The sequence below is a fragment of the Nestor notabilis genome, unplaced genomic scaffold (genome assembly GCF_000696875.1).
Source record: "Nestor notabilis isolate BGI_N333 unplaced genomic scaffold, ASM69687v1 scaffold1048, whole genome shotgun sequence".
Taxonomy (NCBI): domain Eukaryota; kingdom Metazoa; phylum Chordata; class Aves; order Psittaciformes; family Psittacidae; genus Nestor; species Nestor notabilis.
The window spans coordinates 14,329-42,231 of record NW_009938523.1 but is presented as its reverse complement, the minus strand read 5'-3'; the positions used below and the strand labels follow the sequence as shown (position 1 = coordinate 42,231).

The following is a 27,903-nucleotide window of genomic DNA, read 5'->3' as shown; positions in this document are numbered from 1 at the left end:
ACTCTTTCTAGAAGAGACCTGGAAAGGGAGGAACCTTACTGAAAGCTGGATGATACTTCAGTGAGGCGGGATTTCAGGCCACTTGGGTTTCATCTGGCTTCGCAGGAGCAAGCCAAGATGCTGTCATCCATAAGGGAATTCCTTTGCTTGGACTGGGATTTCTTAGCAGGTCAGTGCTCCTCCCCAAGCCTGGGGTATATGCAGAGCTCCTGATTCCAGCAATCAGTAATTCTTCTCGGACTGGCTTCTAACCAGTGACCTGATTAGTTTTCTCCTATAAATCTGTCAAGCACACGAAGTCATTAAAGTCAGGATTTGCTGTATGGATGAGAGGAGCAGTTGTGGAGGCATCCGATTGCAAAGGGCTCGTTCCAATTCTTAGTGCTGGAGGACATCATCTGTCTAGAGCTGGAGCACTGCAAGCTCTGCTGCGGGAAAATACTGTTGTCTCTACATAGTTCGCTTTCTGTAACTATAAATAAGCTGTACAGCTGCATGAGCACAAATTCTTGGGTGAATTATTTCTATGGTTTAATCATTTACTTTTCCTCTTCTTGGAGTTACGTGCTGCATGTGGAGGAGTGGATTTGATGGAAAGAAAATTGATGATGCGTATTCAGATCTTGGGTCTTTGGAATATCCTTCCTTCCTAGCTGGCCCAAAGATTAATCTGCTTTTTAATCATAGTTGTCAGTCTGCAGATGAAAACTAACTGGTTGATATTGTGTCTCAAGATGGCAAAATAGTTTTATTACATTGAATTGTGAATTTATCTGAGATATTTGTGGCTTTATAAGGGACTATTTGGTGTCTTGATGTCTGAAAAACAAGTTGGTGATGGGGATGTGAAGTGGAGGGATCCTCTTCTGCATCCAGATATAGGCTTGTTGTATCTCCAAAGCTTGCAGGAGGCTGAAGACAGATTCTGAGGTATTTGGACATTTCTGCTAAAAGAAATGAGAAATTTAGGTATTTGCTAAAAACCGTAATGGAATTTCTGTGCAAGAACACAAAGTGTTCTCGTGGCTCTGTTGGTGTGTAGCCATGATGTAAGTGTTGCTGTGGCATGCTGATGTTATGGAAACCAGAATACCTACCACGGAGTCATGTCACAGAGGTGTGGGATTATTTTAACCTTTCTTTTCCTTTTCTTCTTGGTGAAATCTAATACAATGTGCCTGGTGAATCTTTTTAAGCCTTCTGTCTAAAGACAACGCTATTCCCAGCAGTTGCAAACAGCTGCCCAAGGCATCCTCAGGAGTCTGGCTTCAGCCTGGTGCCTCCTATAAATATAGCTGCTGTCATACTGTGCACCAAGAGCGTGCAAAGGTCTTTGCAATAGCAACCTCCTCTCTTTGAGCCAACCATGAGAATAAGGATAATGTCTCTCTGCCTGCTGTTTGTGGTAAAATAGGAGGAAAAGGCAAAAAATGGTAAATGTGAGAGTTCTGCCTTGGATAAAGACAATTATCGACGTTTCTTTACCACTTTCTTTTTAAACCAACTATCCTGGGTTGCTAAGGAAGATTTAGTGGTGGTTCACCATAACAGATGATGGAATAGTACAAGAAAGACAAACCCTCACCAGGCTGTAAAGCCCAGGCTTATAAATCCTGGCCTATCTGTATAGGCAAGTCTTGGTTTGGGACCAATAATGATCTAATCTAGAAAGATTGCTACTGCAGGAAACATAACTTGCGGCCTGCCCCACCACGCAGTAACGGTGGTTTTCTCCTCCCCGTGTATCTCACAGGTTTGTGGGGTGGAGGTTGGATGAGGGGCTGTAGCTGATGGCTGTAGGTGCTGCCTGATGTGGTGCTTGCTCCTGGGTGGCAGGAGGATGGAGTGTCCTTCACCAGGCTCCACACAGAGTGCAGGCATGTTTAGCTTTTGCAGAGAGCATTGTTTCATCCCTCCTTGGGCTGACGACTTCAAGCAAGATGACCCCATAGCTCTTGGACTCTTAGGTGCTATCAGAGCATCACACTGCAGCAGCGGCTTTCTGTTCCCTGGTGGCTGATCCATCCCCCTGTCCTCAAGTGGCCTCCTCTGCAGAGCAGATAAGCCCAGAGCTGTCCTGACCTTCAGATGCCCTTCAAACAACACCCAGGTGCTTCTGTGAAGATGTAGTTTGGGGATTGCCAGTAACATCACACCCATGATATGAGTTCCCTCATGATTCCAGATCTTTGGCAGTTTAAAGGCCAGGAATACAAGGTTTTATTTCTCAATGTATCCCATTCTCCAAACTTTGTTATCTTTGACCTCACTGATCTTCCCCCATCCCTGCTCAGGCTTATTCAGTGCTCCACTTTTTTGTTACCCTCACCCACCTTTCTCTGTTTCAGCTGATGCTTTGCAGAAGTTGAGAATTCATTAAGTTATGAGGGGGCTGGAGCACCTCCCATACAAAGACAGGCTGAGAACATTGGGGCTGTTCAGCCTGGAGAAGAGAAGCTCTATAGAGACCTCAGAGCAGTTTCCAGTGTCTGAAGGGGGTCTAGAAGGATGCTGGAGAGGGACTCTTATCAGGAACTGTAGCGACAGGACAAGGGGTGATGGGTTCAAACTGAAGCAGGGGAAGTTCAGGTTAGATATAAGGGAGAAGTTCTTCCCTGTGAGGGTGCTGAGGCGCTGGCACAGGTTGCCCAGAGAAGTGGTGAATGTTCCATCCCCAGCAGTGTTTAAGACCGGGTCGGACAGAGCCTAGGGCGATATGGTCTTGTGGAAGGTGTCCTTCCCTGTGGTGGGGGGTTGGAACTGGATGATCTTAAGGTCCTTTCCAACCAAAACCATTTTGTGATTCTATGATTCATCCTGTAGCTTTCCATCCCACAGGCATTGCTCTTTAAGTTCTTTTCTACCCCATTTTCTACCTATTCTTTACCTGTCAAACCTCAATTTTGAGGACATCCTTTTGTTTAAAAAATTATGAATAACTGGGATTGAGACTGAAAAAAATATTTGGTGATCAATTGGCTTGAGGTCAGGTATTGAGCAGAGTCTGTTTTCTGGTGGGGTCCCTGGTGAGTTGATGTTCCAGCCAGCAAAACTCAGCCTGCTCAGATAGAGAAACTTAATTCCATAAAGATAACTCATCCTTATGAAATGGTTGTTCTGCATTGAAAGCTCAGTAAATATTTAGGGAGATCTATAGGATTTACTGGTCCTCTGTAGCAGGTGGAGAAATCTGAGGGTCCAGACTAAATCATGAACACTAAAACAATCTGTTCCTCACTGTGGGAGTGGATTGATTTTAAAAAAGCATTGATTTGTCATAGAAAATGGTGATAGGTTGTTTATTTAGTCTGGGAAATGACTGTGATGCCTTTGATGCTTTCAAGCATCTTGGGGGCGTTTCTCAGGCCATGCTGCTCTGTCCCCCGCAGCTTTTCATGGCGTTTAAAGAAAATAAAATACTAACATTTATAATACCTAAATTCAAAATAAATTGAGAAAAAGGATTTTTCTCCTATTTCCCTTCCTTCCATAAGGGTGGGTTTGTATGTCATCACTCTGGTTAGCATGAATGCCTCTTTATTGCCAACCATCAGAAAGTCAACCACTGGTGACTGGGAGGCTTGGTTCATATTCCTGGTTTTGTTGGAGATGAGCAGATGCCCTATGAAAAGTGCTGCTATCAGCTGTGTGCTGTAAGACACACTGGAGAAATAACAAGAAATAAGAAATAAAGATGCACAAGTTGTTGAGTTATTATTTGGAAATACACCATCATAAGTAACTCACATTTGGGGGATAGGGGGAGAAGGATGCTTAGAGTTGTTTAAGAATTATCTTTAGGATAGGAAGATTTCAAACTACAGGACTGAAATGAAGCACGACTCTTGTCATCATCAGTCCCCCAAAGCATTGGCTTGGGTCCTTCCCCTTCTGGGCTGTGTCCAGGGGGGCTTCATTTACCGCCCCCTTGTTTGTGGATTTTTCCAGATGATGAACGGTCACAATATCTATATAACATAGAATCACAGAATCCCAGACTGGTTTGGGTTGGAAGAAGATGAGTAGGAAACTTTGAAAACCCTTTAAAATACTTCAAGCCATCCAAAAAGAAGTCATATTGGGGCAGAACTGGATGATCCATTCTGACCATGGCTCTTTTCCTGATCCCTTTATTTCTTTTCCTCTTAATTTCAATAGCAAGAAATTAATCTGCTAGCAGATCACACGGCATCTTTAGGCTCTTTCTAATCTCAGGCTTCATACATACAGGGGATGGGAGGATCATAGAATTCCAGGTTGGAAGGGGCCTCAAGGATCACCTGGTCCAGCCTTTCTAGGCAAAGCATGACCTAGACTAGATGTCCCAGCTGAATCTTAAGTGTCCAATGTTGTGGGGTCCACCACTTCCCTGGGGAGATTCAGCCTCAAAACAAAAGCAGATTCTCTTGCCAATTGCTGAGTAGCTGCTGAAAGAGTCACCTCAAAAGAGAAGACCATCTCAAGGAGCACCTCTGCTTCAAAGCCTTCTGCCAACCCTCTGTAAATGGTTTGCAACTTAAAATGGGCAGCAGAAGAAATGCAAGAGAAGGTTGTTTATCAGAACTCCTGCAGTGCCAGACGTTATGGTCTAAATAGAGCAGCTTATAAACCTGTTTATAGATGGTGTATTTATGGAGCCTATGGATGCGTATTTATATAGTGTGCCTGTGGGCAAATGATGAAAACAATATATATTACCTTTATATTTTTATGTATGTGGCTGCATGTATAAATTCCCTTTCTGCTTAAATTGAGAACATGCATTAAAATCCTTGTTCATAAATGGAAGTGTTGCCACCCCCTTCTGGAGGGATGTCGGGAACTTGAGGCATCCATGTCGTCTGCAGCGCAGAAGCGCCAGCACCAAACCAGACGCTGGGCTCATTCATTCAGGATCTCTAATAATATGGTTTTCCCATTTTAAGGATTTATCATCCCAAACGTACTTTAATTCTCAAATTATACTGGGATTGTTCTGCTGGGACTGACTCAGGATGCCCGCATTTGCTGAGCAAGCAAGTAATCCTCCATGCGATGGATTAAGCCCTGGATGCTGGGCAGGTCTCTCCTGAGTGGAGATTTCCCCACACCTTGCTGCCATTTCCAGTCTTGGAAAAGCTTTCCCGAGCTCCCCAAGATGGATTTTAGGATATATACATACTTATACAGGCATATCCAGAAAGGAGGTTTTATAAGGTTTAGCTCCTTTAGTAGGTTATAAAAAAATGACCTATTTTAACGTAACTTTTAAAACATTAAATATTATCTTCTTTCCTGGATGGTTTTCAATATAGTCTGCAGAATACAGCTTTGGGTTTGAGCTTTTTGAGGCATTATTTATATCTCCTTGTCCTGATGCATTGCAGGGTTGACGGTACCTTGTTACTGGGCAAGCAATGAAGAGACAAACAGTTCATATGCTTCGGTTTAGTGGCTCTAAGCTTGTATTTGCAAAGGTTTATATTTCTGTGGCTCTCAAATTGACTTGTAATAGTTTTTAAGTATATTTGAAGAATATTTGAAGCTGGGCAAGTCAGTTTGGGATGGAGAGACATGAAAGGAAGTTTAATTCCTAGTTTCTCACTTTGCAAATGCTGCCGGAAGCTGAAGCAGACAGTGTTAGAGTCAAGAAGTGAGGAATTTCACACCCTTCTGTTTAGTCGTGAGGTTTTAGGCAAAATATATACATTTAGACATCCAAAAGTATCTGCCTGTTGATCACATTGGAGCGTATAGCTCTGGATTACATGAGTTTGTGATAGGAACGTGATGGGAAGCATTCCATGTGGAGGTACACTGGAAAAAGGGATATTTCGGTTGATTTCCCAGTTTATTTGGGGACTTTTCATTGTGTAAAGAAGGTTTTTCCTATGCTTTGATAGTGAAAGCCTCAGGCAAATAATCTCCTGGGGTTTATCTAGTGTTGTCTGGGAGGAGGTGAATCAGCTGATGGGGTTTTCCTCTGCTCTTGCAATTTATTTGAGCATTCCTGAAGCAGGCATGACCATGCTTTTGGGAGGAAATGCCATATTCCCCTTGCACATTGTTCCATGCAAATAAGCAACCATTTTGTTTTACGTTTTCTACTGAATATGCTTTAACTTCCTAATTGGACTTTATAAAAGCTGAAACACTACATACTACATTTCACCCCTCTCTTTACCATCAGCTTTCATCATGCCCAGGAAAGAGGTGAGAGCATCATCCATGCCTTTGGATTTTAAATGTTATTTTCTGGGGCTGCTTCTCAATTGTCAGGGCAATATCCCTCCATAACCCTACATCTGCCTCCTGGGCACTGAAATGCTGATATTGGTGTGGCTCTTGGCTTTCAGGCTGTGTGAATGAATTCCCAACACTAACTCTTGAAATCATGGCACATTTTTTACTTTTGATATTCCATCACAGGGCAACAAGTCTCATCTATCATAGAAAAAGTCACATTCTTTATACTCAGGCCTAATTTCTTCACTGCTTTTCAGTCTGCATTTACTAATCCCTCAATTTTGTGCTTTGAGACAGATGGGCTTTAAGACTTACTATGATTTTTATTTTGTATTTTGATCACGTCTCTCCTCTTTCATTTCTTCTCTGGGTTTCCATGCTCCCCTTCAGTTATATTTTTCTAGCCCCTGATCACTTCTTCCAACACCTCTTCACTTTACCATATGATCTGGGGGAGCAACAGCCCCCAGAGAGCACAATAGTCTAATTAAAGTGTGAGCTTAAAAATCATATTTAATGCTTTCTCCTCTAATCATGTTTTTTAGCATTTGGTTTGACTTACTATAGGCCATGGCTGGATATGGAGGAATTCGTAATAGAGCATGTGTGGATGTGTGGAGATGTTTTACAACACCTCCCAGATGCTGTTGGGCTCGGGGGTATTTTCTCCCACTCAAGATATATAAACCTTTAATTCTGCTGTGGATTAGAGGGTGTTTGTGTTTGGTGTAGCACGAAATCAAGTCCTGATAACAGAACTGATCCAATGCGCCTGTAAAGATAATGGGACTTGTTTCTTGTACAAGAAACCTGGAGAGGGGCTTTGGGCAAGGGCCTGTAGGGACAGGCCAAGGGGAATGGCTTTAACCTGCCAGAGGGGAGATTGAGATGAGCTCTGAGGCAGAAGTTCCTCCCAGTGAGGATGTTGAGGCGCTGGCACAGGGTGCCCAGAGAAGCTGTGGCTGCCCCATCCCTGGCAGTGTTCAAGGCCAGGTTGGACACAGGGGCTTGGAGCAACCTGCTCTAGTGGAAGGTGTCCCTGCCCGGGGCAGGGGGTTGGAACTGGATGAGCTTTAAGTTTCCTTCCAACCCAGACAAGGCTGGGATTCTTCACACATTCAGCTATAAAATTACAGATGAATTCTTTTCCTGGAAGCAGTGTTTCCATCAAGCCTTGTGTCCCAGTTGGGAAGGTTTTCCTGATGCTCAGTAAGTGTATTTTAATCTTAAATTCATTTTTCTGTGGAACATAAGCAATGTTTGTTCTCTGGGGTCGGTTGTAGGCAGGCAGGGTTTCTCTTTAGCAGTGCTTAGCTCTCTGCTTCCTAGAGTTCCTTTCATTTCATAAAAATATTGGCTATTCTGCCACGTTCTGTTAATCTGGTAGCCCAAGTTTTGCATGCTGGTATGTCTCAGATAATGTTGTGTGATATTCAGTAAAGACTTGTGCTTGTATTCTGAGGATACATGCTTTAAAGTCTGGATCTGCTTTTTGTATCTTCTTCTTTTTTTATGCTTGAACATCACAAATTATGTTTTATCCAGATCAGCCTGAGCATTTTAAGCTCTAAAAGGCATCCTTTTTGAACAAGAATAACTCAAACTAATACTGGCTTTTCTTATGAGCCCCCTCCCTGCTTAGCCACATCTTTCTAAATATTGAATGCAATAATAAAGTACATGTATAGAATCACAGAATCAACCAGACTGGAAAAGACCTTTGAGCTCATCCAGTCCAACCATTCCCAGCACTGCCAAGGCCACCACTAACCCCTGGCACTGAGGCCTCGTCTACATGGTGTGTGAACACTTGCAAGGATGGTGACTCCAGCACTGCCCTGGGCAGCCTGTTCCAATGCCTGAGCACCCTCTGGGGAAGGAATTGTTCCTCGGCTCCATCTAAACCTGCCCTGGGGCAGCTTGAGGCCATTTCCTCTTGTCCCATCCCTTGTTCCTTGGGAGCAGAGACCAGCCCCCTCCTGGCTCCATCCTCCTGTCAGGCACTTGCAGAGAGCGATAAGGTCCCCCCTGAGCCTTCTCCACACTAAACCCCCCAGGTCCCTCAGCCCTTCCCCATCACACTTGTGCTCCAGGCCCTGCACCAGCTCCGTTCCCTTCTCTGGCCCCGCTCCAGCACCTCAATGTCTCTCTTGGAGTGAGGGGCCCAGAGCTGATTTGAGGTGCAGCCTCACCAGTAGGTGTGTATATATGCACATATATGGGTGTTTTTTCTCCTAAAGAGAGTTGAAGTGAAGTCACTCACCCCCTTCTCTCCTCAGCTGAGTCAGAGAGGCCAAATGCACAGGACACAGCTTTGCTGACCTGGCTGCTGCAGCGAGTGTGTTGAAGCAGCCACAACAGCACAGCCCTGCTCTGACTGGGGTTATGGCCTTTGAGGAGTGATTATACTCGTGCTGGTGGAACGAGCCCCTTTGGTGACATGTGGGGCCAATGTTGACATGCTGCCAACGTCATCATGGTCAGGACAGCAGAATTGTTTCTAAATGCACAGTTGGGAAGCATCAATCTACTCATGGTGGCTCTACAGGTCACCTGGAGAGCAATCAGTAGCGTCTCACCCAATAATTAAAGGAAAATATGAAGCTGCTGGACTCTAAAAAGGCCTGAATATCTTCTTTCTGTGGTCGTACCTCAATTCCTTCTGCCAAGTTTGGGAGCTTAGTGCTCTCCTCTCTAGTGAACTTGCATCGCTCCACCTTCCAGTAGAGCAGGTTTCAGCTATCTAGGGATGGGAGGAGTAAATCCATACATTTTTGTTGGGAGTAAGGATGACAAAAATAGAACTCTCTGGACTTTACTGCACTAGCAACTTTTGCAGATAGTGGTAATGTCAGTGGTTTGGTTCTTGATGTAAAGATGGTCTTTTAAGAGTAGGACATTTGAATTTTCCCCTAAACATAATTTAATTTTACATTAAGGTATGAATTTAAGCTGATTTTTAATTAACCTCCAATTTGAGGCTTTTTTTTTTGTTCAATTGAATGATCTGGAAGTGTTTTGTATTGTCTTCATCTTGGCTGTCTGTTTCTTAAATGAAAACCTGATGTTGTTTGGATCTAATTCCTTAATATTCAAGTGCTCTGCAAGGAATCTTGATCCATGAAGGATGGCAGAGACTTGATCATCATGCTCAGAAGTGAAGGAATATTTTGAAAGTAGCTTTTAAGGATGTCTCCTAAATTCTTCAGAAAGACAGTTGTTGGAAGATGAATATAGAAATCATATACAAATCATATAGAAGATTAATAACTGAAACTTGAGGTTTTTAACATATACATATGGACAGCAGTGATTTTACTCCAAAGCTTCTGCCTTTATGTGGACAATTTGCATGGTGTTCTGCAGACCAGCAAACACCTAAGGAATTCTATCCCTCAGTCACAAACCTGTAGTTATTTCTCCTGGGCTGTGATTCTGAAGGGAAACAAACCAATAACTGGAAAAATGCTAGGAAAAAAGAAATAAGGGGAATATTTTCTTTCCATTTAAGCTTTGGAGCAATTGATCTGGAATAATTTCTGCTGCTGCAATGTGCCTGTCTTGGAAAGAGAGCCTGTATCTGAGTTATTGTGGAAAAGGTTATTAGTTGAGGAGTTTAATCCCTCTTTGTATTTGGCCAACACAGTAAGAGGTTGCATCGGGGATGGAAGGGAGGGAGCAATGGACAAACAGATGTGGGGAACAACCCCACAGCCTAGGAGTGAGTGTTTCTGGCCCAGCCCAGGGGAAAACAAGCATAGGAGGTAAAAGTAGCCAAAATCCTGAAGCTGAAGAAACCGAGGCCAGGACTTACGTTGATGACTGGCCTTGGGTCATGCACTGTCTGAAGCAGAGCTGAAAATCATAGCATCATAGAATAGTTTGGGTTGGAAGGGACCCACAAAGGTCATCTAGTCCAACCCCTCTGCAGTGAGCAAGGACATCTTCAACTGAGCCTAAGGAAGTAGAGATCTTGAACTCAGGTCTTGTATGGTCACGTACTGGAGTATATTTAAAGAAAATCCCAGCAGCTGGCATTGCTGTTTAGGTCTTTTCCTCCAGTCTGAGGAGTAGTAGAAGTTTTTAGTGTGGTCAGAAGAATTTCACAGCAATGTTCTCCGTGCAGCTGCCCAACGTCCTGTGTGGAGCTATGGATGTCTAGAGGGCTTCTAGAGCAGAGTGATGGTATGTGACTAGTTTAGATGTATGCAGATAAAAACTGGTGAGTTTGGGTGAAAAAGAAATGTAAAGCCCCCATACAAGTAGTTCAAGAAAGAGTCATGATACTAAATAGGTAAGCCAAGTAGCATGCACCATCACCACTAAAATAAGGCTCTTCTTTACTATCGCAGCAAATTTATTGCTCTCTGGGTGCTCAAGACCAGACCTGAGCAGGCAAAGCTGGGACTAATGGACCCTGCACCCGCTGAAGCGGCTGACAGAAACAGATGTTGATAAATGATGCTGACTCCCATTACCACTGCACGTGTCACCAGCTCTCTTCTAAATCACTCAGGAGAAGCTCATGCTTGCTCGAGAAGTATGCAGTCTTCTCCAGGTGGCTGATTGCTGGAGAGGAGCATTTTTCCTGTCTTGCACTAAAAATGCAATGAGTCTTAACTATATGAATTTGAAATGGGGCTTGTGAATCATTCTACGTCCCTGCTGGGTCCTGGTTGCTTGGCAGGAACCAAAGAGAAAAATTGAATAATATAAAAATAAAAAATAAAATTCATCATGGGGAGTTATTCCTTATTTTCAGGAGTTTTTTTTCCAGTGGGATGTTTTATGTTTTGAACCTTAAGGGCTTTATGGGCATTAAAAACTCCTATGCCTACAGAGAATACATATCATTAGTGTAAAGGTATATGACATCTTAAATACTGAATTAAGGATCTTGGAGGGTTTTAGCCAAAATTTCCTTTTGAGATGTCTCAAAGCACTTCAGGGTCTTTAATTCCCAAAATAATGTATGTGGAGTTCATGTTAATTTTGGATGAGAGTTGGAAGAATATATTCTTTTGAAAGTTCTTTGCTCATATTAAAACTAAAAGCAGAAACAGCAATAAAGATTAATAGGGTTGTTATAAAGGTGCATCATATTGGTGCAATTCTCAGGATATTTTACTTTTTTCTTCACTTCTGCATCAGAATGTCTTACAATAGAGAACTAAAAGCACAACTTGGATCGGTAGGACTTTTGACAGTACATGGAGTAAGGTGCATTTCCAGTGTTGCTGTTTGTAGAGTGAGTCACAAGTCCTAAAAGCGTATGATAAAAAATACAAGTTTTAAACTCTACTTTCTTCCAGATGCTTCACAATAATCCCTGCAGACAACTTCTCAAAGTAATCCAGTTGCAAATCTGTCTCAGAGGAGATGAGCTTTATAAAAGAACAAGGCTTGGAGTTATTTTGGTGGGACCTTAAAGCTCATCCAGATCCAAGTTGTTCTTTATAATGTTCTGTTGCATTAAATAAAATATCAGTGGCATATTAACAGAAGAAATGTTCATTTTGGCAAATGGTGCATCAGTTTCCAGAAAATCCTTTCAATTTCACCATTTTTTACATCTTTCCTTTTTTTTTTTTTTCTGCTTGCACCCAATATCCTTCTTATATCTGTGGGTTTTTTAGGAGGAATACAGAGCAGAAGGAATTAGCTGGCACAACATCGACTACATAGACAACTCCAGTTGCATCAACCTGATCAGTAAGAAGCCAACGGGCCTGCTCCATCTGCTGGATGAGGAAAGCAAGTGAGTAGGAAACTCTTGGGTTTGCAGATTATTGGGTTCTTTTCAGTTAAAAAGTGTTTATCCTCAAGTCTTCCCTATTGTGATTCTTCCCATAAAGATGCTCATAGCTTGCTGGGCTGATTTTTCTTTTGTCTCTAGTTTTGTTTCCAAAGTTGTGAAGCAAACAGTGACAAATCAGCAAACAGAGCAAAGAGCCTTAACAAATAAGAACAAAAATTGTGTTTCAAGAATTTTTTTGTTTAAAAGGAAGGGAAAATGTCTCCTTTGCTTCTCTCCTCTTTTGTCTCCCTGTCTCTTGTGGTGTAATAATGAAGATGCTCGAAGTTGAGCTGAGATAAGGGAGAATCCCAGTACATGAGTTAAAGCAGGTTGTGTTGGTGCTGTTATTGAGATAAAAGGTTGATTGATCAATTTAGTTTTAAAAATTAAGCTATAGGGAACTGAGGGCACTTACATGTAGGGGCTGTGCTTCCATAGGGTTTCATGGGCATCACGGATGCAGCTCAGATTTGCATTCTTGGTGATACCCATCCAGCTTGTTTTGGTAGAAGTTAGCAGATCATAGAATCCCAGACTGGTTTGGGTTGGAAAGGACCTTAAACCTCATCCAGCTCCAACCCCTTGCCACGGACAGGGACACCTTCCACTAGAGCAGGTTGCTCCAAGCCCCTGTGTCCAACCTGGCCTTGAACACTGCCAGGGATGGGGCAGCCACAGCTTCCCTGGGCAACCTGTTCCTCCTCTATTCTATGGCAAGATCAGTCAAGTAACACTTGACACTGAAGTGAGATTTGTAGGCAAAACAGCTCAATATTTCCTAGATGTGTGAATACGCCGTAGATACCGGAGCAGTCCAGGCCTCAAAACCAGTGAGAGAAACTTAGGGTCTCAGATAAATGCAGCTACCTTCAATAATGTCCATGCAATGGGCATCTGATGCGGTATACCACAATGTACACCTATTTGTGCTTTTAGAGCTGACTTCAGATCATTACTAAATCAGTTTAGAGTTCTCCAGATACCAGATACACCTTGTGTTTGTATAACCTCATGACAGCATACAAAATAGTGCTTGCTTCTGTAGGTACAGAAATAGCACCTCAGAATCTCTCTCTTTTCCCATTTGTGGTAAGAAAAGAAGTGTAAAAGCTTTTTCGTCGGCTTGATGGCTGTCTTCTTTTGAACACTCAGTTTTCCTCAAGCCACAAACCAGACGCTGCTGGACAAGTTTAAACGTCAACACGAAGGGAACTCTTACATTGAATTTCCAGCAGTCATGGAGCCAGCCTTCATCATCAGACACTACGCAGGCAAAGTGAAGTATGGAGTGAAGGTCAGTCATCCAGCAGTTGTTTTCATTTTAATCACCTAACTGTGATGGGGAAGCAGAGCCCCAGTGGCTCCACAGAGCACCTTTGGAGAGGACTTGGCTGGAGAAGAGACACGAGAGTCAGGAGAGAAGTGTTTGGTAAAAAGCTTGGCTGAAATGAGAAGGTGATGGGGATTGTATCTTCCTGTTCTCCTCCATGTTGCAGGGTCTGTGTGTTGGCATTTTGGGGAAGAATTTAGGGATGCATGCTGAGGTTGATGCTATGTCCCAGTAATGGGTTGAGATTGGGTATTTGGTAGCCTTTCTGGCCTTGGTTTGCGTAGAAAATCCCATGTTTTTCATCATTCAACATCTTTTAACACAGGTTACGCAACCATAGGGCTCAGCATCATACTGCTGCAGGGACTTTTGGAAATCCCATGCAAATGATTTCAAAGTTGGCCCTATCTATTCATTCCAGTTAATAGCAGAAGCAATTCTGGTGGGCAGCTGAGCCTATATGAGAAACAGCCTCAGGATTTACAACTGCAAAGCTGTAATTGCATTTCTGATGCGATAAATGCATGTGACAAGCATGGAATCATACAAGCATAGAATGGTTTGGGTTAGAAGGGACCTTAAGATCACCTAGTTGCAACCCTCCCCTTCCATGGGCAGGGGCACCTGCTCCAACAGCTCCGTGTCCTTCTTATATTGAGGACACCAGAACTGCACACAGTGCTCCAAGTGGAGTCTCACGAGAGCAGAGGGGCAGGATCACCTCTTTTGACCTGCTGGTCACACTTCTTTTGATGCAGCCCAGGATATGCATCAGCTTTGAGATGCTTCAGAGTACTTTGGGATAAAACATTTCTTTTCTAGACATAACCAGATGCCTAATACAGGGGCAGAAAAAGAGATAGAAGCAAATTCAACAGTCATGCTGTCCCAGGGACATCCTGGCAGATCCACCTGGTGTATCTTGTAGATAATTGTCTATTTTCCTCTTTTTCCCCCCTCCTTTTTGTCCTTTCCTAGGATTTCCGTGAAAAGAACACAGATCACATGCGCCCGGACATTGTAGCTCTTCTTAGAAGCAGCAAGAATGCCTTCATCTGTGGGATGATTGGGATCGACCCGGTGGCTGTCTTCCGCTGGGCCATCCTGCGGGCGTTCTTCAGGGCCATGGTTGCCCTTAGGGAGGCTGGAAAACGATACGTGGAGAAGAAAACTGGTACGTGTGTCTATGTCCTAATTCTAGCACCTGCTTTTCAGCAGCAACTTAGGTCCGATGTATTGCCATATAGTATTTTAAGTAGCCTCACTTACTAGGAGTGATTAATCTATTAAAAAATCATTAAAATGGTGATTTTTGCTGTGCAAAAGTTCCATTGAAATGTACATTTGGGTTTGAACACATCGTAAGGGAAGAATTTCACTTTGCTGCATTAACTTTTCCTTTCTGTAGGATGCATGCATAGGAAAACCATAATGACTCAAACAGAAGCATAACAATTATTTAGTAAATAAGGCCAAATTCTTTTTGCTAGGAATTCTTGAACTGGAACCAAAAAAGGCACTAATTTTTCTCCATAAGTTTTCAAGCTGTTCACCTTTTAAGCTGCAAGAGAGCGTGTCTCTTGTCTAGCAAAATTCATTGCTTCACAGTCATCCAGAACCACTTCATGCTGAGCGCGGGGGCATTAAATTAAAGGAAAGTGATGGTGCATCATCATGCTGTGGCAGGCAATACCTGGCTGTGCTTTTAGACCATTTCTCTGCATAAACCACTTTGGGGAAGGTGGGTACAAGCTATTACTATTCATTTCTGGGCACAAGAGGGCTTGAAATTCATGATGAAATTAGAGTCTCAGCAGGGAAAATGTCAGCTGAGTTAAAATGAAGTGCAGAGCTGCACCATGAAGTTTTCAGTTGGAGAGGTGTGCATCAAGGAGAGCCACAGAGCCTGAGACAAGGAACATAAGAATAGGAACCATACAAGTGGAAAGAATATTTTTCTTGTTTGGGGTGAATAATAGCATCCCAAAGAGCAGGAGGCAAAAATCAGCTTTTGGCTCTTGAGACTTTTAAACCCCCCAGGTGCAATGTTAGAGCAAAGATGTTTCTCATGAACCTGGGTCTATCTAGCACATCCAGGCAGCATTTATGGACAGTGGGGTTCCGTAACACCAAGAGGTAGGTGGCAAAATATTTGGCATTGGGAGAAACTTCACTCGAGTTGGATACCAAAATTCATATTTGCATTTTCCAAGCATCATCTTTTCATCTTGGGCTGAACCCAGCTGAACTGAAGCAAGCTGGTCAAGGAGATAGTAAAAATATATTCAGTGTTGGGACATAAGAGCTAATTTCAAGCCCTGCTTCGCTTTCTGGGTCTCTGGCAGTCGGTCATGCCTGCCATGCTTGTCTCCTCCTAGCTAGCTTTCTGCTTTTCAGTCTTCAGTTTGTGACAATAACTTGCTTATATCTATATACCAATATATAGGTATAAAATTGAGTCCAGGAGGTTTTCAGGCAATTCTGAGACTCGGTTCTTGCATTGCCATTTCTTTCCATGCCAGAACTAACAAACACACTGTAGTGGCTGGATTTCTAAACATTTTCTAGCACGTGGTGCTGCTCTTTTATCTATATGGGAGCCTTTAGCCTGCTTTCAAATGGCTTTGTGCTTTGTAACTGCTGGGCTTGGAGTCAAAAAAAGAGAACAAAATACCTCAGAAAGCTGGGATAAGGTTTGTCTTAAACTTTCCAACAATCCTCAGGTAATTTATACTCCACATTTCTATATGCATCTTCTGCATGAATTGGGAAAAAGTCATGAGAAAGTCACCATTATAGAGGTAGAACTAGTAGGAGGAGATTACCTAAATCTAATTCCCATACTGAGGTGCACCTTATCCATTGGGAAAACTTGCCCTACTGATGGAGCTGGGACCACTCATATTTGGCTGCCTCTGGCCTCTCTGGAGAGGCACCATAATGATGAATTAATAAAGAATCACTAAAATCACCCCATCTCAATAGACAACCAAAGACAGTCTGTGGTTTAGGTTTAGTTTGGATTTTTACCAAGCCTTGCTGGCTTTACTTATCCTGATTTGAATGTGTTACTGCCCACAGACATGGGGCTTTCAATAACGTTATGGTAGATTAGCAGAAAATAACTTCACACATGTACGTTCAGCCAAGGGTGCACACTTAATATTTGCATAGACTTTGGTTCTTGGTGTCTGAGGTCCTGTCTGCTGCTGCTCCCATTCACCAGGCAGGTGTAATGAATCAGTAGGAAAATATCTGAAGCATGCTTTGGTTTTATTTAAGGTTCTTTGCACTCTTCTGTGTTAACCCCAAATGGGTCTCCCTTGCTTTTCCATGTCTGAGGGCCTGCCCAAGTCACACTTGCAATACTCAATGGGGATTTTCATGACAAATCTCCAGCTTATGTAAAAGCAGCTCTGCAAAATTTTGCTCTGCTCTCTTTTTGCATCATCCTTTTGCTTATCTTCTCCATGCCAGCAGTGACAGCCAGTGCTATGGATGCTTCTGTGGGGATAATCAGCATTCCTTTCTGCCGGCTTTGGGGACTCTCCTTTTTTTGTGCTCCTCATATCCCAGTAGTGCAGCTTTTAGTGACTGATGATTGTCCTTGTTAACCTGGACGTGAAGAGCAGCAAAGCAGTATCACTGTGGATTTTGTTGGGTACCTTTCTCTTCTGCCCAGGAGATACCTCTTACAGTGCTGCCAACCCTCCTTGGATGAAACACGGAGGAGCTGGAAGGCTGCAGTTAGCTGAAGGGTGGACTTCTTCAATAATTTGGTTTTATTATTACTGTTGTTGAGTTTATCAGGGGAACTACACATTTGAACTAGATTTCGTTAGTGAACTTCAATTAAAGGAACATTATCAAGAGTTTTCAGGAAGGAATTTGGCTGATTGACATTTTTTGCTGTATCATCAATATGAATTTATTACCAAAAAAACCCCTAATTCTTTGTTAGGGAAAACTTGATGGAATCATAGAATGGTTTGGGTTGGAAAGGACCTTAAGATTATCTAGTTCCACCCCCCCTGCCATGGGCAGGGATGCCTCACACTAAGACCATGTTGCCCAAGGCTCTGTCCAGCCTGGCCTTGAAGAGGTTGGAAGAACTGATGCTGTTCAAACCTGCCTGTGGAGACCCCCAGCTTTCTCATCTTGCTTTTGCTGGATGTGAACCTAAATCCTCTCTCTGACAAAGGGTTCATGGTTCTGGGACTTTGCCCCTCCCTCATTGGGCTCTGCCTTTGCATTCAGCCAACAAGAGTTGCTCTTTGGGTTAATGCCTATTGTGGCTGCCCTACATGATAATGTCTTCTCAAAAATGATGCTTTTGACTTCTGAAGGTTTAGTCCTAAAGCTGGGCACCAAAAAACCACACACACACTGAAAGAATAAAGAAAGCCAAACTGTATTTGCCAAGTAAAGGTGATAGCAACCAAAAAATGGGTCTTTGAGATCTCAGTGAGCAGCGTGAAGTGGTGTTAATGTGAAGAAGATGTCCCTTGACAGTGTTCCTCTGGGAAGTTCATGTCAGTCCTTTCTGATGATTTAATGCATTGGTATGAAATTCTTCAGTGTTGACACAAGGTAACTCCTCTCCTCCGTGACCTCATCATGGCTCAATGGGAGCATGATGTATCCCGTGACTTGATTAAACGATGATGGAGAGGTGCTACCTGTTCACACATTGTCACCTGTATAACCTCTCCACCCTATGGTCAGAGCTGGGCTATCAAAAGTCCTCTTGGCCACACAGTGATGGTTTCTTCCAACTTTTGACCTCAAACCCATTCTACCTAACTCCAGATTCTGTGTCCTCTGCCCTTGAGGAACATGGAACCCTTGTTTAATACAAACCATTTCTATTTTTCCTTTTAATTACCAATGTCTGATCAAAGTGGGGCACTGAGGTGCAAGATGGGAATTTGGTGCGGATGTGTCCAGGAGCATCCACACAGGGAACTGTGGATAACGCCTGACCAAAGCATGGAAAGGATTTTAAAAAGCAGTTAATAAAAACAAAATTTATCTAATCATCTATTTTTTGCCCAGATAATCTCAGAGTGATTATAAAGTGATTATACTCTGTATCCTGTAAAGGATTCTAAGCGGGGTTAGGATGTGGTCCAGCCCATCGCTCCTGTGCCATGGCTCCGTGTCCAGAGGAACCCGAGGTTAAATTGTGTTGAGCACCAAAAAACACATGATCCTCAAGCTCTCGCATCCTTTGAGCTTGTTCTTTACTCTCTCCTGATTTCTGCTTATTCTCTCAATTTTCTGTTTTGTTTTCATTTTGCTTCCCAAGGGCATGATGATGCAGTGCCATGTGCGGTGTTGAAAAGTGTGGATAGTTTTAGCTTTCTCCATCACCCAGTTCACCAGAGGAGCTTAGAGATCCTGCAGAGATGCAAGGAGGAGAAGTACAGTAAGGCTCCATCACCTGCCCTTCCCTCTGATACGACACTCACACAAGAAATGGAAACCAGGTGCATTCAGTCTAGAAAGGGTGAAAAAAACCACCCAAGGAGCCTTCAAGCATTGAACAATAACAATTTTGAGCCTATCGGGAAATTATTAGACAGAGTTTGAAGAGCAAGATTAAATCCAAACCCATATCTCTTGAGATAGCACATCATTTTGTTGGTGGTTTCCTTGTTTATTCACTGACATTAAGTCAGGAGGCTGACACCAGGGGTATTTTTGGAGTGGTTTATTTTTGTTATCACACGGGTGATAACAAGCTCAAAGCACCAAAGGTCTGTTAGGAATGAACAGCACCAGAAGTCCGTGGCTGATACAGCTGCAATTTGACTTTATTGAGATTTCATTGGACTTCACCAGCTAAATAACTTCAGCTTGTGAAAATACTGTCTCTGAGGGCTTCTACTTTAAAAAACTAAAGCCTTCAGCAATGTTGTTTTCCAGAATTAGTTGAGTAAAGATGCACTTGGTCTCCTTTTCTTCCTCCTCACTCTTCTGTCATGTAATAAACTCATCCTGCATGACAAAATGGACATTCTTGCCTCCACTACTGTATTATATACGTTTGATGCTTGTATCTTTAGATATATACTATTTTTCTGCCATTATTCTCTTCCTTCATGTTGCACGTTAAAGCTTACAGAATCGGAGCACTGCTGTATGCAGTCTGCAAAGGCACAAGGGCAAATCCTCAGCCCCAGTTAATAACTTCAACATTGTGCAAGTTAGGTGTAAATGCCAGACACCCAGGTTCTTTCTGTAGAGCTGTGCACGGTAAGTACAGCAGTTGCGTGTTAAGTCTTCACAAGTATGCTTTTCCTGCTAGAAACCTTATATCCGATCTCCATGTTCTCTCCAGCATGTAGCACTGGGGGAACAGAGGTGTTTTAATTCTTAATTTAGATACTTTACTTCTTAACTTAGGCTACATTATTTTTTCCTGCAAGCTCCCACTATTGCTATAAGGAGATATAAAGCAGTAAGACAAGCTCATCACTAGATTTTATTAAGTGGTTTTGTGCTAAGTGACCTTACTGATACTACTAAGGAAGTACTGAAAAGAAATACAATTATCAGTGGTGTTACTTTAATTGCAATTAATTAATCAGTTTAATTTTAATTTGTAAGTTAGCTCAACCATATGGGAAGTTTGGGGGATGTTACATTTGCTGTTGCTTAGGTGGGAAGGCAATTCATACAACTCAAGACACATGTAGAAACAGCTTTAACTTAAGGTGAAGCAGTGAGTTGAGCTCAGTGTTGAGTTAACATTTTAAAACATCACTTACTATACACTAGTCAACACACTTTGGTCACACACTTTGCAGTTGGCCCCAGGGACTTGGTTTTTCATAGAAGTTGGGTGAGGTTACATCCATGGCATCCTTGTGAGAGGGACGAAATAGATCTGGAATTGTGCGATTAGAATCATAGAATGGTTTGGGTTGGAAAGGACCTTAAGATCATCCAGTTCCAACCCCCTGCCACACCTCACATGAGACCATATCGCCCAAGCCCCTGTGTCCAACCTGGCCTTGAACACTGCCAGGGTTGCAGCAGCCACAGCTTCTCTGGGTGCCAACACCTCACCGCCCTCACAGGGAAGAACTTCTTTCTTATCCTTACATTCATCTGTTTAGGTTTAAACCCATCACCCCTTGTCCTATCACTACAGTCCCTGATGAAGAGTCCCTCTCCAGCATCCTTCAGATACTGGAAGCTACTCTGAGGTCTCCACGCAGCTTCTCTTCTCCAGGCTGAACAGCCCCAATGTTCTCAGCCTGTCTTCATATTGGAGGTGCTCCAGCCTCTGATCATCCTGGTGGCCTCCTCCGGACTTGCTCCAACAGCAACATGTTCTTATGTGAGGACACCAGAACTGTACACAGTACTGCAAGAGCAGAGTAGAGGGGCAGGATCATCTCCTTCAACCTGCTGACAAAATTAGTTCTAACTGTGCACAGAGAGAAAACTAATTGATTTGATGAGAATATTGAGATTCCCTCTAGGTCACTTGCTATTTAGCTTGTGCAGCCAAGTGACCACCCTTCCCTTACCATCTGAACTGCTTAACTGGTGTCTTTGGGTCTATCAGTTAATTGATGTTCTTCCACCAGAACAAGGCACTGGGTTTAGACATCTCTGAGTTCAAGACCAAAGCTCTGCTGGTTGACATTCATAAGCAGGGATTATCCAAAGCTCATCTCAGTGAGGGCAAAGACACGTAGGCAGAATAGTCTGACTTTCTGAAACGCTACAGCTGAAGAAAAGGGGTTGTGCTTGAAAAATCAGACTTGCTTAATTCCTGAAATGTCAAATAGATCAGCCTGCATCCCAGCTGGGCAAGGGAACAAGTGGTTTCCACTCACACCACTGCTCCTTGCATGCAGTGTATTCATGTACACAATTTAATAGCTTGTATTCACTGTATAGAGTTCCCAAAGCCTTGTGTGACTTGTCAGCTTAAATCTAAAACCTTTTTGCCTTTCATATCTAAAAAACCCCCCACTTTATTTCCCAGAAAAGAGGTGACATCAATCTAACAACCTTTCTTTGGCTGCAGCATGTTTGCGTGCTGGTTTTAAGAGCCAAGTGATGCACAATGTAGAGAAGTCTTTAACCCAGCTTGTGGCCATAACTTCTATTAATCAAAAAGTCACTAAAGGTGCTAAACTGGCAGAATTATGATGTGGGTTTAATGCAGCTGTTATCTGGAAGCCTGAACTAGAAATTCCCTTTTCCCAAGCAATGCAAGGTGCAGATGCAGTAATGTTTTGTTACAACCTTGTCTTCGTAGCTTCAGCCCAACTTGTTGAGTTAAGACAGTGTTTTGGGCTTTTTCTTTCAGGGATTTTTTTGGTGGGGAGCGCAGAGAAGTGAAGTAGGACAGAGTTTGCTCAAAAAAGAAGGACATGGACTAAAAAAGTCTTAGAAATCCTATTAAAAGCCCATTTTGATTAAATACTTTAGGTTAGAGAAACCTTCTGCGCCTTAATGGGGAAGTATCCAGGCATACATACTACATAAAAAAAATAGATACAGCTAGACATTGGGTGCTTTCTTAGTGTAAAACCAGCCACAAAAAATACAAACACAGTATTTTAAGCAGATTTCATATCATTCTCATTCCCCACTCTGCTTACAACTGAGCACAGAAATGCAGGAAAGTTGCAGTCTTTCAACAGTCTTGAAAGAAGTGAAAGAATGCTCCTAGGATGAGAAATGGAAGAAAAATCTCATTCATGGCAAAAAGAGGGATTAAAGAGAGAGTTTTGATCTCCAGGGGTAGCTAGGCACTCGGATAGATTACCTGGCTTGCTTTCCAAAAGCTTCCAGAGCTGGAGATTGCAAAACCTTCTCAGCAGGAGTGGTTTGGTCCTGTACAGGCAGGATCAAAGATGACCTGTGGCGTCGCATTCCTGAAACTTCTTTTGCTCAGATTTCTAGGATGTTTGGACAACTTAACCAAGAGAACCATCAGCCTTTCCAGGCATCTCCTGCCCAATGTTCAGGCTTCAAGACAAGGTGTTATAGTATCTCCACAGGTAAAGGAGGACAGGAGATGTCCCGTTAAAGGGATGTCACCTGTTGAGGTTTGGTAGGAATCCATCTTCTTCAGGCTCTGAGGAACAGCAGATGAGCAGCACAGGCTCAGCTATCTGTGTGTGTGTGTTGCATCCATCTTCAGAAAAAAAAGAATTTTAGGACACCTTTTAGCTCAACATCTGGGCTACATTAAATAGGGAAGTGATAAACATGGAGGTGATATGCTATTGCTTCTTCATATTCTGCTACAACTTACAGTTTAGACTTTCTTTTTAGAGAAGAGTTTTGCAATTTTTTTGTCCACTGCAGCCAGCTTGGGGAAGGGAATACACATTGTTCCCATGCTCAGGTGAATGCTACCATATTTTTCTGCTGTCTCACAGCAGTGATTTAAACACTGTTAGAACACTGCTTGGCTGTTTTCATGTCAAATTCAAGCTTATCGAGTCTTTAGATGTCTGTAGTTTAGTGACTTGAAAAGCATTTTGTTGTCTACAAAAATTGTCTTCTGTCTTCCTAAATGCTTGGTTACAAAACATTTCCACTTTGGGGAAGATAATAGCTTGAAATGTCTGCTTCTTTAACCATGCATGAAAACTTCCTTGGCTTTATATCAAATAGAAATTACTGTAGAACTACCCCTATCAAAGGATATAGGTTCAATGGGCAATAAAGCCTCCCCATGCAGTATATAGTACTTGCTGTGTCCCTGTCCATATATCTACAGGAAGAGAAATAGTATTCAAGGAATAAATGGCCAGTTTTCCAAGCACCCTACTTATGTTCTGGGATGTCCCATGCACAGTGGAGAGCTTGGGAATATTTTGGACATACAGGACATGAATGGCTGGTCCCCACCATCACAGCAACCTCTTCCTTCACTGCATTTCCTTACTAGCTGGGACATTATGTCCCTAACACAACGTGCAGGTGTGGGAGGGGAATTACTGGGCTTGAGCAAACAGCATTACTCATAAGGGTAATGACTGTGGCAGAGAGGTAGAACTTAGTAGATGATGGGTATGTCGGCATCCTTGGCACCCTTGTATGCCCAGCATGTGCCATGACATGTACATGCTCCTCTTCACTGTAATCAGTGCTAAACTACGTCTGTGCTAACTGCCTTTGGGTGAAGAGCCAGTTAGAAACATCTTTTCTCATGTGCTGCTTTAGGTATTACTCGGAAAAGCCCACGGACACCACTCTCAGACCTCCAGGGAGTCAACACCATCAACGAGAGGACCCAGCGGTAAGTCTCTTGCTTTTACATTGGCACAACAAGAAAATCTGGGATGGGAAAGCACTGTCTGTTGTTATACATGACTGTATTCATGTTTCTCCCAGCTTATTAATTTTGTCTTGTTTTCATTCTTTCTCTGCTATGGGATCATATCTAAATGGCAGGCAGGGAAAGCAACTTTCCTGCATCAAAAGGCAGCAATTATAGGTGGTGTACAAGGTGGAAAGAAGCTTGCAAAAAATATTAATGAATATGCCAATATCAAGGAAATAAAAGTCTAACAAGGATTTTTCTGGCACAAAAAGCCCGATGATGTGTTTGGGTGCAAAACTGCATGTAAGCAGTATGATGGTGGCCACTGAGTGTGTAGGACCTGGGAAGTTGAGATAGTACCTGGTCAAATGTTTGCTTGTTTTGAAGGGGAAGCAGCATGTCAACTTCAAAAAGGGTTGATTTTTACTGGATTTATGTACAGTTTTATTTTTTAATCCTTCCTTCAAGGTTCTGGGCATTCAAGCAACTACTTAATGAGACCTTTTTGCTTGAGAGTCACTCAGGTCTGCACTTTGATCTATACCTCTTCTGCAAAATGTTTTCCAAACCCATTTCATAATTCAATTGCTTGTGTAGCACAGTATCTTCATTTAAAAGGGATATCTGGGCATGGAACCTCCTTCTTTTCTCCAGCTACTCTTGTGCTATCCCTCTGCAGATCACAGAAAGTCTGATTATCCAAATACCACTTCTAAAGGGGTACAGTGCATCTCTGCTTCCCTCTGAGCACATGTGTGTGTGCTGGAGAAAAAGATGATCACTGTCCTCAGCTCCTAAAATGACTGCTTGGAGCTGCAGACATCGAGGTGTAACTTCACGGCTGCTCTTGAGTTTCATGAGAAGTCCAGAACAAATCAAGAGGAGTTTGAGAATGCCTCCTGAAACATGTCCACCAAATCCCCTGTAATAGTCCTTGTGTCTCAGTGGGCTTCCCTTCCTTACAAATTAAAATACCCTCCAAATATGTTATTAAACCTCATTTTTCACTGGCTTTAATGCCAGATGGCCAAGACAGGAATTAGACACGTGGTGTTGCTTTTTATCCTAGGGGAACAAAAGTGGCTTTTATTATTTGGGTTTTTTCACCACGTGCCTTCTGAGTGCCATCAAGACTAGAATATCCTGCTGGCCCTGAGTTTCTTCCCTTTGAGAGTGGTGGTAGCACCCTGCTGAAGGAGAACTGAATGTTCTCATATCATTACAAGTTGGCTTATTTCCAGTGGTCAGAGAGGATGTGATTTCCATAAAAATGTTGGATTGAATTAATGAATTTGTGCTGCTTCTCAAGTTTGGGCACAAATTCAGCTTGTGCAAGCAATCTCACCCTGTCTTGGGAAGGTGATACAACCCCTGGTTGTCTTCACACCAGTCTTTCCCACCTCTCCTTTTTTTTCTCCTAATGCTAGAGCCTCTACAGCTCTAATCTGCTGAATTACGACAATAGTAGGTACATGGTAACATTTGAAGCAAGGAAGGTTGCTGTCTTCAAAGGTGACATTCACTGTTTCTAGCACTTGTGGTTGCACAGGTTTCCCTAAACATGATATAACATGAAACTTTGTCCCTGTGGAGATCTTTCCATGTAGTTAAGAGGTTTTGCGGTTTCTCTGGCAAGACTTCAAACCTGGTGTTGGTGCGTGAAGAACATCTGTGAGGTGGGATGGGGCTTTTCTTGACTGCGCAGATCCAGCTTTGGAGGTGAATTAGTGTGGGAGCTGGAGCTGCCAGTGTCTTCATAGCCCAAAACATTATAATTATCTCAAAGAGGGGCCATAATAAATGCAGGGAAAGTCCTGTCTCAGGCAGAGAGGAAGATATATTTATTTACTGTGGAGTTCAGTCTGTGGTCAGCTCTATTTATTTGGCTTAACCCAAGCCAGCAGAGCAGCCAAGTTGCTTTAAAGCCAGGATCAAAGGCAGCAGCTACTGTGTCTTCTTTCATCATCCTCAGCAACTGTACTCCAGCAGAGTCAGGACATATAGATTACTCCCTTTACTGATATATTTGCAGAAAAATGTGGTTTTGAAGCTGTCCTAACTCCTGTGTTCCTCCTGGTGTGCTGCCTTAGAAGCACAGTCCATGATTTTTGTTTCTCTTAATCATCATCAGTGATGGGTCCCCAAATGTCATCTGTGCCTCTTCCTTCTGAACGCACAAACCAAGTCTCTCATGACATCTCTGAAGTCCAGCCTGCACTTTCAGAGTAGGCAAGTGATTTTGATACCTTTCATTGTGGATGATTTTGATCTGAAGAGTCATATCACACTTGATAAATGTTGGTATTTTGGTTAAATTGCACTTGTCGAGCAAGAAGGGGTAAATACAGGGGGTGAAGGTAACACGTATAGAAGAGAGTTTTACTCTAACAGCTTTCCAGCAGATAAGCAATTTGTGGCCCTAAATTAGACAGGAATTTGCTTTCAAAGCCATCTCATGATCATGCGGTCGCTGATAAGTCTGCGTTGTGCATCCAACCCACAGGATAGCCTGGGGCTTGCTTCTCAAAGCGAGTTTGAGGCATGACATCACGCAGGAAGTCACTTCAGCGAGCCAAGCACTCGCCTCTGATCTCAGAAGAAAGGGGACGGGTGGTTTGCACATGCTAGGGGCTGAAACCAGCCTTCAGCAGGGCCTTGTGGAGCTGCCTTGTCTTGGAAGTGCCTTCACCAGCCACCGGGCAGTGAAAACCGTGCCATTGCTAACCAAAACCACCCAGGCTGCCTGCTTTCCTGCTGGTTTCTGTTTACTGAGGAAGCTGGTTTATGTGCAGTCATGTCTAAGCAGCATGCAGGAAAGCAGGGGTTGATCAACCTGCCTTGAAACAGTTGCTTAAGCTTGGTGAGAAGATTGACTTCACAAGTACCCTGAAGGCTTCATCGGTCGCCGTATGCACGTATCCATCCTAAAGTGTCTATAACAGAGCTGTTGGTTTATCTCTTTCTTTCCTTTTTTTTGGGTTTTTTTTTTCCAAAACCACATGGGAATTTCTAGGAGTTTGTATTCCCTGGTCTTGTTCAGAGTCCATATATCCACAGCCACTCTCAAGCCTGAGAGTGCATTCAGGTTGGCCAAGATTAATGATTGCTTACAGATCTTGTAAGTGGTCATAAGTGGTCATTGAGGTTTAGTGGTACTCGTTAACTAGTGATTTTTTTTTACCTCCTGCAAATAGGAGGTTTCTGATGAATGGGACCTTAGCTGTAAAGGCAAAGAAAGTGGACAGGAGAGATCACCTGGATAGTAAAGCCTCTTGCTGGCCTTCCTTGAATCAAACAGGCTGCTTAAAAGAAGCAGGTCCTGAAGTGCTCACCCAGGGGTTCAGTTTGCTCTGATTCAGCCTTTCTTTTAATAGTGTTTCATGTCAAAAAGCTGATTTAATGGGGCTAGGATGGGATCTGAAAAGCGCTGAGGCAAGACGGTGAGGTGACTTGTACTCCAGCCTCACGTGGCTCCAAGGATCTGGCTCCAGGCTTTGAGCTGGCAGAAAGAACAACTTTACAGGCTTTAATTTTTAATTTCCATGCAGCACTTGGTATTTGTCCTTCCTCCAAATAGAGATTTAAGGCAAAAGGCTGCCTTGTTCCTAGACCTCAGAAGCGAGTGGAGGCCCCATTTAAATCACCGTGTCCTTCAGCATCCTCATGCCCAGAGGACTGGTGCTGCATTGACGCTCCTCTTATGCCTTTTCCTCCAATCTGAGATAGCTTGGAGGGGAGAGGGGTGGGTTGCAGACCCCACATCCTTCTTAAGCTCACCTTTATTTCATATGATGGTTTCTGCAAGGTTGATAGAGAATTCACGGCAAAGAGGACCAAATTGGGCGAGTGATTTGTGATCAGGTCCCAGGGAGTGATTCTGGTCCAACCTCTCAATGCAGCTGGGGCTGGCATCCTTCATTTGTGGCAAATAATTAGGTTATTGCAAATGACATTTGCTTTTTCTTTTCCAAATGAAATGATTGAGTGAATTAAAGAAGACAGAGTCAGCACCAGCATCATCTGAAGCAGTGACTCTGTTAATGATAGCAAGGCTGATGGCAGAAGTCATAGTCTTGTATCCTTCAGACCACCAGGGTATCTTCAGACAGAAGCCTTCTGTCTGGGACAGCTGGAAGCTATTATTCTCCTACTGATAGTTTGATTCTTTTATTATTATTTGATTTTTGAAAGATGCTTAAGTAGCCGATTGCGTCATGTGGAAAAGACTTAAAGCGCATCAACTTCCAA

At 43.0% G+C, this 27,903-nt stretch overlaps 1 protein-coding gene across 1 annotated transcript in view; it reads left to right on the top strand.

The window, feature by feature from the left end:
- The window catches only part of LOC104409468 (unconventional myosin-IXa-like), a gene marked incomplete at its 3' end in the record, with an annotated part of 53,354 nt that overhangs the window by 12,389 nt on the left and 13,062 nt on the right, over positions 1–27,903 (top strand). Inside the window, exons 4-8 of the mRNA XM_010019342.1 lie at positions 11,862–11,983; positions 13,175–13,316; positions 14,331–14,526; positions 18,661–18,780; positions 23,556–23,631. Coding sequence (XP_010017644.1) covers positions 11,862–11,983; positions 13,175–13,316; positions 14,331–14,526; positions 18,661–18,780; positions 23,556–23,631 — 656 coding nt within the window. The remainder of the gene's footprint in view (positions 1–11,861; positions 11,984–13,174; positions 13,317–14,330; positions 14,527–18,660; positions 18,781–23,555; positions 23,632–27,903) is intronic.